General features: G+C 40.9%; 3 protein-coding genes across 3 annotated transcripts; all 3 read left to right on the top strand.

Moving 5' to 3' along the window:
• Positions 1–661: 661 nt before the first annotated feature.
• On the top strand, positions 662–1600 carry LOC130405373 (odorant receptor 131-2-like). The gene has a single exon (XM_056610435.1). The coding sequence runs from the start codon at positions 662–664 to the stop codon at positions 1598–1600; it is 939 nt and encodes a 312-aa protein (XP_056466410.1).
• Positions 1601–7350: 5750 nt separating this feature from the next.
• On the top strand, positions 7351–8292 carry LOC130405367 (odorant receptor 131-2-like). The gene has a single exon (XM_056610429.1). It carries the CDS (start codon positions 7351–7353, stop codon positions 8290–8292), a length of 942 nt encoding a protein of 313 aa, XP_056466404.1.
• Positions 8293–11531: 3239 nt separating this feature from the next.
• On the top strand, positions 11532–12476 carry LOC130405366 (odorant receptor 131-2-like). Its single transcript, XM_056610428.1, has one exon. It carries the CDS (start codon positions 11532–11534, stop codon positions 12474–12476), a length of 945 nt encoding a protein of 314 aa, XP_056466403.1.
• Positions 12477–12926: the final 450 nt, after the last annotated feature.

Raw genomic sequence — 12926 nt, 5'->3', positions numbered from 1 at the left:
TTGTTTCGAGGTGACGCAGCAGCAACGGCTGTGATTGGTTTGCTCACTAAAACTTGACACAGAAACCAAAACAGGTTCAGGACTGCATCGAAGCGTCTGCGTGATCATTAGGTGGCGTCGACTTGGAACAATAACTAGAGCGCCGATCAGCATTTTTGGGCCCGATCACCGGTTACCAAATAAGATTAAGCAAGTTCCGCTTTGAGCTGCGCATGCAGGGGGGAGGGGGATGTTGCGTGAGTAATTTACGTCACATCTTTGGGTGTTCTCCGATCATGCTAATTTTAGCGAACATCTGCGGATCATGATCGGTGTCAGATCAATTGGAGCATCTCTAACAATAACTGAGCCTTAAGTCTGGAGGGGGCCCACCTGATAACCCTAAAGAAGAGAATACCCCACCTCCACTGAAGTGAAGAAAACAGGAAGTAGTGATTATAAGTAGATGGATAAGAATGTCCAGTGAAGTTCTATGTGCTCAACTGAACCACCCATAACAACATCTAAATTTAAATAGCCAATGAAAAGCAACTTAGAAGGTATGACGGCATTGGCTGTTTCTCTCTATTCATTGGGTTGTATTTATGTATCGCATTGCGTTGTGTAATTAGATACAAAAGACACATATAAATGTGTATAAAGCAGCCACTTCTATGTTAACATGGCTTATAACAACTCAACACAATCTGGAGGGTTAGGGTCATTGAAACAGATCTCTTACAAGGTCATAATTGTGCAGGTTCTGATTGCAATTTTTCTGTACCTCAACTGTCTGCTCCTCACAACCTTTTTCAAGAAGGACGTTTTCCGCTCCAGCATGCGCTACATCTTCTTTGCCTATACCCTGATGTCGGACTGCCTGTACCTAATGGTGACTGACATTCTGCTACTATTGTCGTTTTATCAAATTGTCATGCAAATTTGGCTCTGTATTCTCTTCCTAATAGTGGGGACTGCATACAATTTAATATTTCCTTTAACACTGACATTGATGACTCTGGAGCGTTATGTGGCCATATGCATGCCTATGCAGCACGGGGCCTTATGTACCCCGCGCAACGCTCTGCACTATATTCTGATAGTCAATGCTATCAGCCTCTTACCCATCAGCATCTCTCTCTTGATCTACTCGGCCTCAGTGCCTGTCAGCATGTTATCAGAGGATTCGGTGTGCACGGTTGAAATGCTCATCATTCACAGATGGCAGAGTCATTACTGGTCGGCCATAATTCAGTTATACTTTGTCATCATGTTTGTCATCGTTATGTTCTGTTATGTTCAAATCTTAAAAGCAGCCAGGAAAGCATCAGGAGAGACAAAGAAATCCTCAGGGAAGGGACTCAGAACGGTACTCCTTCATGGCTTTCAGCTCCTTCTCTGCCTTACTGGGCTGTGGTGCCCTTTGGTTGAAGCTGCTGTGGTGCAGATTGATCTTATTCTATTTATTAATGTAAGATACATTAATTACATAGTGTTTACTCTTGCCCCGAGATGTCTAAGTTCCCTTGTTTATGGCCTCAGGGACCACAAGTTATTTGTAAATCTGAAATATTATGCTGTATTTGGCTTGGCTTGTCGGCCTCCTGTATTGACTGATTGAAAGAATAACATTTGAATATAATTATGTTGAAATTAATACTTACATATCATTGGGTTAATCAACTAATGAATGCCACCAATCATAAGAGAAGCAAAATTCAATTTCCCTCACCTAAATGTTTACCTTAAGCATCTCCTAAATGCCCTGAATGTAAATGTAAATCTGCTAAATGCCCTGAATGTAAATGTGTTACTTGGCTGAAATAAATATCTTAGGAGGTTTTTTTTCATTAAGGTGTCATGGTACGGTATAAATATATGGCAACGTTTTCATACTGATACATTACAGCTTGACATAAGTTATTTTTGTATATTTTCTTCTGACTGATTTAATGTTTGGCAATACCATCTTCAGTACTTGGCTACAGGTACACTAATCATTGCTGAGATGGGTAGTGTTTGTTTTGAGGTGTTTGGCCCCAGAAATGCATTACAATACTCTTGGCACTATACAAAGGCAGTCTCTATGGGCCCCCTTCCTCTCTTGAACCATGTATCTCACCCATCTTTAAAAATAAAATATACACAAATAATTTGACAAATTTATGATTCTACAGTTGTTATTCGAGTAGTCACTGATAAACTGTTCAAACCACATTTGAACAAGTAATAACAATCTTGTATGTATGTATGTATGTATGTATGTATGTATGTATGTATGTATGTATGTATGTATGTATGTATGTATGTATGTATGTATGTATGTGTGTGTGTGTGTGTGTGCGTGCGTGCGTGCGTGCGTGCGTGCGTGCGTGCGTGCGTGCGTGCGTGTGTGTGTGCGTGTGTGTGTGTGTGTGTGTGTGTGTGTGTGTGTGTGTGTGTGTGTGTGTGTGCACAGTTTGATATCTCTTCACAATTCAACCCACCTTTCTCAACCTACAATTAGTTTACCGTGGACAATGAGGTTTGCTTGGAGTACCATGTTTAAGAGAAAAATATTATTTCCCTGCTTATTTAAGCTCCTTTCAGTTACAAGTGCCATAAATGATTGCTTGGATTAACTGTTAGTTGCAAGCAGGAGCTCACCTTGTCTAGGGTGACCAGATTTGAGTTTGTAAAAAAGAGGACACTTCGTCGCGGGGGGGGGGGGGGGGTGTATAGCATGCCGCACCATGACCATGTGAATGCATACAAATGTCACAAATGAAATGACAATATGAACATCTATTTATTGAACTTTAACAAAATTGCAAAGTGCAAATGTAAAACAAATCTTTTTTGTGGCATTTAAATGTGTCAATAATGATAACAAATAAATCTTTATATGGCCACATTAAAATAAGAAAATTAGAAACTTTTCAGTCCTCCTCATATATTAAAGCAATAATGACAACAAATACAATATTCTAAATAATAAATTACTTTTTTTTTTTTCTTTAGTTCGTCCGTGAACTTACATTTACGTTTAGGCATGGCTGCAGATGTAATGTGCTGTTGTAAACGGAGTGGAAGCGGCAAGGTGCTCAATGTTGCCAGATTGGAAATGGCAAAGTAACATACCAAAGGCCCAAAATGGTCGTATTTGGAGGATAATTATCGTGGCTCTGGCAACCCTGAGATCGGTCGCCCAATGACAGACTCTACAGTCAGCTCGCGCAAGAAGGTGGAACGTAAGGGAGATACCATTTCCAGAACTTGGAAGGCCGTAATAACCATAGACATATACAATGGTAATAACTAGTAGGTTATGTGAAAGACCCAGAAACACAAATATGCGACGAGGCAAAAAAAATAAAAATAATAATAATAACAATAATTTATTTTATTTTTTTTGCGACGAGGCAAAATACCGGTGTAAGTACCACATTGGCTCGGCTACCAGATCGGCTCGGGGTCCGTCGTCTGCTGATTACGTTACACAATATCATTGGCTGTACGCTTGAATGGGCGTAGGCTACATTGTGATTGGCTGCTAAGGGACAGTTGTGATTGGCTGTTTTGTGCTGTAGCTCTGGTTGTCGTCATAGCAACCACAGCGAGCACATGTGTGAGCGCGAGTAGGTCTGTCTAGTTTCGGTTTGTGTTGCCAGATTGGGCATATGTCCCGTTTTTCCAGCCTAACGTGATTCAAAGTAGCCAAATCAGGCTGAAAATGTGCCCAATCTGGCAACACGGACGGCTTATCTTAACAGCCAAGATGATTCCGAGGGACGTTTTGTTTTTAGAAGAAAACTATCCATACAGATAGGTTGGGAATGGTCTATGTTCAAAATGAAAGATCATTACAGGCTCTTTAATTTAAGCCATAAAATACCTTATTGCTGTAGATAGCGTATTGTGTGACGTAATCAGCAGACGACGGACCCCGAGCCGATCTGGTAGCCGAGCCAATATGGCACTTACACCGGACGTTTTTGGAATCCCTGCCGGACGCATTTTTTAGGTCTCGAAAAGAGGACATGTCCGGGAAAAAGAGGACGTCTGGTCACCCTAACCTTGTCCCACATCTTCAGTATCATCAGGACATTTTGAAATCTGCCAATCTGTTAGTTACTGAGCAGAGGACCCTCTGCACAATGATACATGGGGATCACCCAAAATATATCCCTGTAGAACATCACAACCAAGTCATTCACAAGATTCCATACAAAACATAACAGGAAAAGGGCAAAATGTGACTGTGTGTATTTTTTTGTTACATTGTGTGCATGTGTGTTTGTGTGCATGTGTGTTTGTGTGTGTGTTTGGGTGTGTGTGTGTGTGTGTGTGTGTGTGTGTGTGTGTGTGTGTGTGTGTGTGTGTGTGTGTGTGTGTGTGTGTGTGTGTGTGTGTGTGTGTGTGTGTGTGTGTGTGAGACAAAGAAATGCCAGAACAACATAAATCAATCTAAACATTACAATCGTAATTTGATTAATATTTAGCACAATAATACATAATTAATTTTTTGGCAATCAGTTGTGCTTGTTGTTAAGTTAAAGAGCAGTTTAACAGTGATGCAATATGTATGGCATTATGCACAGGCCGATAACAATAATACATGTCCAGAACACAGCCATGTATGAGAAAAGGCAATAGAGGCTTCTTGCGTTGTTTAACTTAAAGCCCAATAGTCTTACCCCATGGGGAAGAATTGGGAGGAATCAGACAGATTTTGAAACTATCCAACCAAAATAATCTGAACACTCCCCTCAGGCCTCTGTCCAAAGCCACTCACCCAAAACGCATGACAGCAAAAGGTCTGCCTAGCCTTGTGGAAGACTCCAGCCAGAGTGTGCACAGGTAGCTGGGTAGTAAGGTAGACATACAGGTAGGTAGCCCAGTTTATTACAGGCCTGCGACAACCACAGATAAAAGGTAATTATGGCGCCAGATTTGTTTCATACGTCGTGAGCGTAATATAACAAGTGATGCCAGTAACGCGTTACTTAGTAACACTTTTTTCAGTGACGAGTAATTTAACACGATACTATTTCCAAACCAGTAATCAGATTAAAATTACTCATCAAAGTCACTGTGCGTTACTATTTTTTTACCGGATCACAGATTGGCGTTGAGAGCGATGGAGTGGTGTGTGGGTGTGTGTGTGGGTGTGGGTGTCTATGTTTCTGTCTGTCTGTCTGCCTGTTTGGGTGAGAGTGCGTGTGAAGAGTAAGTCTCCAAAGACTTCAATCTATCAGAGGCGAGTGGCGGAAGAACAATTGTTGACAGGGGGGGGCATAAAGTTAGTATTGGCAAAACCGGTTGTAATTTTTTATTTTGAGTTGGCAGGGGGTGTTGCCGCAGCTATATGTAACTAATAAAGTAACTTGTAATCTAACTTAGTTACTTTTAAAATCAAGGAATCAGTAAAGTAACAAAGTAACTATTTTAAGGAGTAACTAGTAATCAGTAATCGGATTACTTTTTTAAGGTAACTGGGGCAACACTGAATATAGCATAACATATTATTCACACAAGCATATATTAACTGTGTGATGTGTCCGCCATTTTTCCTTCCTTCAACTCTGACCTTGTTGTCAGGACTCATTTGTTTGAATCTAAACAAGAAAACTTTTGAAAAAAGAAGCCTCTCTCATTTTCTTCTTGCTTTATTATGTTTGAAAAAGTCAGCACACATTATTAAGGAATCCAATTGTTTGTGGAAACAATGTTTATCAAAGGTCAGGTCTTTTCTTATTTGAAAAGTAAAGATGGTTAAAGTTAAGTCAAAACTTCAGAGCAACAACATATAAGTGCTTGCAAATAGACAGATGTAACTGATGTCTCAGTAGTAATAATTATTTGCACACTTGGGTCGCACTAATAGATCCTGTAAGTGAGTTCTCAATATGGGAACAATGTTTTGTATAACATCATCCCACATTGGGCAATTTGTTTTATTGTTGACACAGTTATGGAAAAACATTGGAAACACACAAGACAGAATGTCATCATTAAGTGATCATCTGGGACTCATTATAACCTTAGTGATCATTAACCTCTTATTACAACAAAACCAAACAAAAAGTTATACATGCTTGTCTATGTGTGCAAATGTTCCTATATGTATGCGTGTATGTGTGTATGTATGTATGTATGTATGTATGTATGTATGTATGTATGTATGTATGTATGTATGTATGTATGTATGTATGTATGTATGTATGTATGTATGTATGTATGTATGTATGTATGTATGCATGTATGTATGGTGGGTTCTTCCCTCAGTCATTCGCTGAGCTGAACAAACAACCTGAAGAGAAAGGCTTCTGGGTAACACCTGTCACTGTTGGAGTGACAGGTGGAGAAGTTGGAGAAGTTCTGGGCCTATCAATGAAACATAAAGTCTCAGTTATGGTTCCACAATGACGCAACGCAAGGGGGTTTACGCCGCCATCACGTCCTTGCGGACCCTCTTTGCGTCCACTGCAAGGGCCTGACACAAAAATGTTAACCTTGTTTCGAGGTGACGCAGCAGCAACGGCTGTGATTGGTTTGCTCACTAAAACTTGACACAGAAACCAAAACAGGTTCAGGGCTGCATCGAAGCGTCTGCGTGATCATTAGGTGGCGTCGACTTAACAATAACTAGAGCGCCGGTCAGCATTTTTGGGCCCGATCACCGGTTACCAAATAAGATTAAGCAAGTTCCGCTTTGAGCTGCGCATGCAGGGGGGAGGGGGATGTTGCGTGAGTAATTTACGTCACATGTTTGATCGGCTCTTTGTGTGTTCTCCGATCATGCTAATTTTAGCGAACATCTGCGGATCATGATCGGTGTCGGATCAATTGGAGCATCTCTAACAATAAGTGAGCCTTAAGTCTGGAGGGGGCCCACCTGATAACCCTAAAGAAGAGAATACCCCACCTCCACTGAAGTGAAGAAAACAGGAAGTAGTGATTATAAGTAGATTGATAAGAATGTCCAGTGAAGTTCTATGTGCTCAACTGAACCACCCATAACAACATCTAAATTTAAATAGCCAATGAAAAGCAACTTAGAAGGTATGACGGCATTGGCTGTTCCTCTCTATTCATTGGGTTGTATTTATGTATCGCATTGCGTTGTGTAATCTCAGAACACTAGGTGTGCATGAAAAAAGGCAAATCCTGCGTCACTTTGGTTTTCTGGAACTGTTTAACCTTTCTTGACCCACCTGGGCCACAACTTCCTCGAGTAATTTTAAGTGGACTCGCAAACATCTTGTTTTTAACATAATTTACAATTTCAGTCCATGACCAAAAAGGATGTTTAGATAATGGTGCCGGAATTGGTAATTAGATACAAAAGTTACATATAAATGTGTATAAAGCAGCCACTTCTATGTTAACATGGCTTATAACAACTCAACACAATCTGGAGGGTTAGGGTCATTGAAACAGATCTCTCACAAGGTCATAATTGTACAGGTTCTGATTGCAATTTTTCTGTACCTCAACTGTCTGCTCCTCACAACCTTTTTCAAGAAGGACGTTTTCCGCTCCAGCATGCGCTACATCTTCTTTGCCTATACCCTGATGTCGGACTGCCTGTACCTAATGGTGACTGACATTCTGCTACTATTGACGTTTAATCAAATTGTCATGCAAATTTGGCTCTGTATTCTCTTCCTAATAGTGGGGACTGCATACAATTTAATATTTCCTTTAACACTGACATTGATGACTCTTGAGCGTTATGTGGCCATATGCATGCCTATGCAGCATGGAGCCTTATGCACCCAGCGCAACGCTTTGCACTATATTCTGATAGTCAATGCTATCAGCCTCTTACCCATCAGCATCTCTCTCTTGATCTACTCGGCCTCAGTGCCTGTCAGCATGTTATCAGAGGATTCGGTGTGCACGGTTGAAATGCTCATCATTCACAGATGGCAGAGTCATTACTGGTCGGCCATAATTCAGTTATACTTTGTCATCATGTTTGTCATCGTTATGTTCTGTTATGTTCAAATCTTAAAAGCAGCCAGGAAAGCATCAGGAGAGTCTAAGAAATCCTCAGGGAAGGGACTCAGAACGGTACTCCTTCATGGCTTTCAGCTCCTTCTCTGCCTTACTGGGCTGTGGTGCCCTTTGGTTGAAGCTGCTGTGGTGCAGATTGATCTTATTCTATTTATTAATGTAAGATACATCAATTACATAGTGTTTACTCTTGCCCCGAGATGTCTAAGTTCCCTTGTTTATGGCCTCAGGGACCGAAGGTTATTTGTAATTTTCAAATATTATGCTGTGTTTGGTTTTTGTAACAAAGCATCTCCTGATTTGCCAGATTGAATTCTATAGGTTTTAAGGTCCTGAAGAAATCATTGCTGCCTGAATGGATTATTGAATGTTAGGGTGGGGTGAATTTGTTTTGTGGCCTCCTTTTTTTCAGTGTAAATAGAAAAATGGAAAACTTTGGTAAAAAGTCTGGAAGCAAAGTTTCCAGATGGATAAGGTAAATGGCTGTTCCACAAATAACATCAATGATAAATGTTCACTAAACAGTGGAAAAACTGATATATTATGTCAAAATACATTAAAACACCTTCCTTTCAGGTAAATCTCTGTAGATATATGCATTTATTTGTTACTTTATGAAACTGCCCAGTCTGAATACAGCACCGTCTTATTAAATATTATTAGTCATGTACAATAACTAAGAAATAATGTATACAAACTAATGGGTACATAAAAAAAAGACATTGCACATTTTCAATATTGATCAGTAATGCTTGAGGATTACTAGATAAAAAATGTTCATTGGACAGGGGAAAACCATGACTGGTGCATCAAAAATAGCTAGGTAATATATAGGTATAGTATAAATATATATGTATAGCATCTACTATCGTAGATATCAGTACTTGGCTGCAGCTTAACAAACCACTGCTGAAATGGGCAGTGTTTGTTATGCGGTGTTTGGCCCTATGCAGTCCTGATAACCGACAGAGGACCTGGACAAAGACCAGAGGCCCTGGTGAGCCTCTCTGACAGTGAAGCTGCTGGCCGATCAAAAGGTGAACTTAGGTAGTACAATTAATGGCCATGTTGGGAGCCTGATTTAAAAAATCTGCGAGCCTGTGTGTTGGTAAGCAGGGGAACCTCTTCACAACAATACATGGGGATCGCCCAAAGTATATCCCTTTACGTCTAACACATAACAACCAAGTCATTCACAAGATACATACACAACAGGACTAGGGAGAGAGGGGACTGGGTGTGCATAATATTTTAGCCAATGTCTGTTTGTGTGTATGTGTGTGTGTGTGTGTGTGTGTGTGTGTGTGTGTTTGTGTGTGTGTGTGTGTGTGTGTGTGTGTGTGTGTGTGTGTGTGTGTGTGTGTGTGTGTGTGTGTGTTGTGGCATCCCGCCCCTTAAACCTCGGCCCGGGCGGGGCCGAGGTTTAAGGGGCGGGATGCCACGGCGACCGAGAGCAGCCCTTTCGCCTCCCCAATCAGTGTGATTGGGGGACACCTGGCCGGAGGCAGAGGAGCCTATTAAAAGGAGGTCGAGGACAGACAGGAGGGAAGCACGGCAGCGACGCAGAGATAAAGGCTCACGGAGACCCTATAGGATGGAATGATTGTGTTCCATGTGTACCGGAATAGTCTGTTGCAATAAACGCCGCAAACGGCTTTAAACCCTGTACCCTGTTTGATTCGTTCCTGGAACCCGACCCTCCAAGGACCGGGTTACCACAGTGTGTGTGTGTGTGTGTGTGTTTGTATGTGTGTGTGTGTGTGTCCTTCATGGTGTGCCTGTGAACATGTCTCATGTACTAAAATAGCAATACAAAATAAACATAAATGAATCTGAGCCATACAATGTGTCAGTATTATATGATGATTCAAATATTACTCATGCATAATAATATACAAATACATATAGAAAATAACCGATAATCTTTTCCTGGCACTGTTTGTAAATAAACAGCAGCGCAAAAGTGTTGCAATATCATTGGCATAATGCACAGTATAATAATAATAATAATAATACATGTCCAGAACACAGATTTAACAGACCTAATTGTCGCGATTGCTTTATGATTTGCACCCCAGGCATTGGTTCTTAGACAGGTGAGGGGCGTGGCGAGCGGAGCTGGGCACCGCAACGTGGCACACCTGGACCTCATCAACTAATCACACGCCTTCTTAAGCCTGGCGGGGACTTCTCGTCGGCGCCAGATTATTCCGTCTCATTCGGTATTTTGGCTGATGTGTGTACATTGACCTTCGATTCCCTAACCTGATTCTGTGATTCCTAAACGTCGTGTTAGCCTTTCGCCAGTTCCTCGCCAGTGGACTACCCCTGGACCGCAACACTCTCCGGTGCCTCCGCCAGCTACGCCTACCCGCTCCTGTCTTCGCCTTGCCCGCTGGTTATCTTTTGAGTTCTCCTTTACTGACAATAAACCGTGGATTGTCCGTACTGTCTCTGTCTCTGCATCCTAGGTCCTAACCAACCTTTTCACCAACCGTAACACTTACGTCTGTTAAATTGTGAAATTTCGGCCACCAAAACATTTTTGGCTGAAAAATGCCCAAAAAGATATTTTCCGGTTTCGGCCGAAAGACTGAAACTGCCCAAAAAAATAATCCTCATTATGGTTCCTCTGGGACTCAGTATTACCTCAGCGTGCTAAACTGTTAGCATCATTAACTTATATGAAAAAGGTTAAACTCTCCTTCCGACCCAACAAAATAAAAAATATATATGCTTGTGTATGTTTGTGTGCAAATATATGTTCAATATTTGTATGGATTCATGTATGTTTTGCATGTGTATATATATGTATGACGATAGAGAAGAGAAGATAGATACTTGTGCTAACAATGGGAACGTTTCCTTATAAGAATCATGAACCTCCATTGTCGCATTGAAGATGCAATTGCTGCCTGTGTCTTCCAATGATCATGAACTAGTAAATCAAACTTTACTGACAGCGGTCAGTGTTGAACCCGATGGAGAAGTTCTGGTTCTTTCAATGAAACCTAAGTGAGAAGGGGGCCCACCTGATTATACCAAAGAAGAGAATACCCCACCCCCACTCAAGACAAGAAAAAAGGAAGGATCCCTCTTCTAAGAATCACTACTCCTTCCTTCTTTTACTGGACTTCCTTATCATTAGGAAGTACAGGCAAGTCCTGACGACTCAACTGACACACCCATAACAACATCTAAATCTGAATAGCGAATGAAAAGCAACTTAGAAGGTATGACGACATTGGACTGTTAGTTCTCTATTACTCTCTATTCATTGGGTTGTATTTATATATCGCCATGTGTGGTGTGATCTCAGAACACTCAGTGTTCATGAAAAGGACAAATCGTGTGTCAATTTCTTTTTCTGGAACTGTGTAGCTTCAGGCATTTTAAGTGGACTATCTCACATCTTGTTTTTTACACAATTAAAAATGTCAGCCATGGACATGGACATCAAAAAGGAAGTTGACGTTATCGTGCACAATTCTGTATTTGCATACACAAGATAAATCTATACATAAAAATACTCTCTATACAAAAAGGTTAACATGGCTTATAACAATTCAACACAGACTAATGGTGCTCCTGTTTTATTGCGAAAGCTAAATTACATTTTCATAGTGGTACAGATTCTGATAGCATTTTTTCTGTACCTCAACTGTCTGCTCATCACAACCTTTTTCAAGAAGGGGGCATTTCGCAGAAGTATGCGCTACATCCTATTCGCCTATACCCTGACTTCGGACTGCTTGTACCTATTGGTGACCAACGTTCTGCTAATCATGTCGCTCTTTGATATTTTCATGCAAATTTGGATCTGTATTCTCCTCCTTATAGTGGTGTCGGTGTATACTTTTGTCTTTCCTTTAGCACTGACCATGATGACTCTGGAGCGTTACGTGGCTATCTGCATGCCAATGCAGCACGGAGCCTTATGCACACCGCGCAACGCTCTGCACTGTATTCTGATAATCAACGCTATCAGCTCCATACCAATCAGCATCTCTCTCTCCATCTACTGGGCCTCTGTGCCGCTCAGTATCTACATGGAGGGTAGGATCTGCTCGATGGAAATGCTCATCATTCACAGATGGCAGAGTCATTACTGGTCGGCCATAACTCAGTTATACTTTGTCATCATGTTTGTCATTGTTGTGTTCTGTTATGTTCAAATCGGAAAAGCAGCCAGGAAAGCATCGGGAGAGACTAAGAAATCCTCAGGGAAGGGACTCAGAACGGTACTTCTTCATGGTTTTCAGCTCATTCTCTGCCTTACTCGGCTGTGGTGCCCTTTGGTTGAAGCTGCAATTATGCGATATGATATAATTTTATACAGCAATGTGAGATACGCTAATTACATAATATTTACTCTTGCTCCGAGATGTCTAAGTTCCCTTGTTTATGGCCTCAGGGACAAAGCTTTTTTTCTAATGTTGAAATACTATGCTGTCTTCGGCTTGTGTTACAAATCCCATCCTGTATTGGCTGATTGAAAGAATGAGGAAGAAAACATTTCTCAAACAAAAACATGCTGCCTGAATGTTTAAATTTCAAACAGCATTTCTTAAACAAAGCGCAATATGTTCCTGAAATGTTAGTGGCGTAGGAACTGGTGTAGGGTGCTAGGAAAAAGTAAAAAAATGTATCTGACTTTGATTGCCCTCACCTAAATGTTTTGTGATGGCAAGGGTTACTTATATGGCAACTTTTTCATACCAATACATTACAGCTCGATATATATATTTTTATATTTCCTTCTGACTGTCCATTCGATGTTTGGCAATGACATCTTCAATACTTGGCTGCAGGTACACTAATCATTGCTGAGATGGGCAGTGTTTGTTTTGAATCTCTGGGCACTATAGTTCTCTGTGGGCCCCCTTCCTCTCTTGATCCATGTATCTCACGCATCTTTAAAATATAAAATATATAAAAATAATTGG

This window comes from Gadus chalcogrammus, chromosome 16 (assembly GCF_026213295.1).
Source record: "Gadus chalcogrammus isolate NIFS_2021 chromosome 16, NIFS_Gcha_1.0, whole genome shotgun sequence".
NCBI classification, from domain to species: domain Eukaryota; kingdom Metazoa; phylum Chordata; class Actinopteri; order Gadiformes; family Gadidae; genus Gadus; species Gadus chalcogrammus.
The sequence above is the reverse complement of the archived record's forward strand: the minus strand, read 5'-3'. Positions and strand labels throughout refer to the sequence as shown.

Excerpts from the sequence above, each read along its gene's own strand:
- LOC130405366 (XM_056610428.1), top strand. The coding sequence starts at position 11,532 with ATGGCTTATAACAATTCAACACAGACTAATGGTGCTCCTGTTTTATTG.
- LOC130405367 (XM_056610429.1), top strand. The coding sequence starts at position 7,351 with ATGGCTTATAACAACTCAACACAATCTGGAGGGTTAGGGTCATTGAAA.
- LOC130405373 (XM_056610435.1), top strand. The coding sequence starts at position 662 with ATGGCTTATAACAACTCAACACAATCTGGAGGGTTAGGGTCATTGAAA.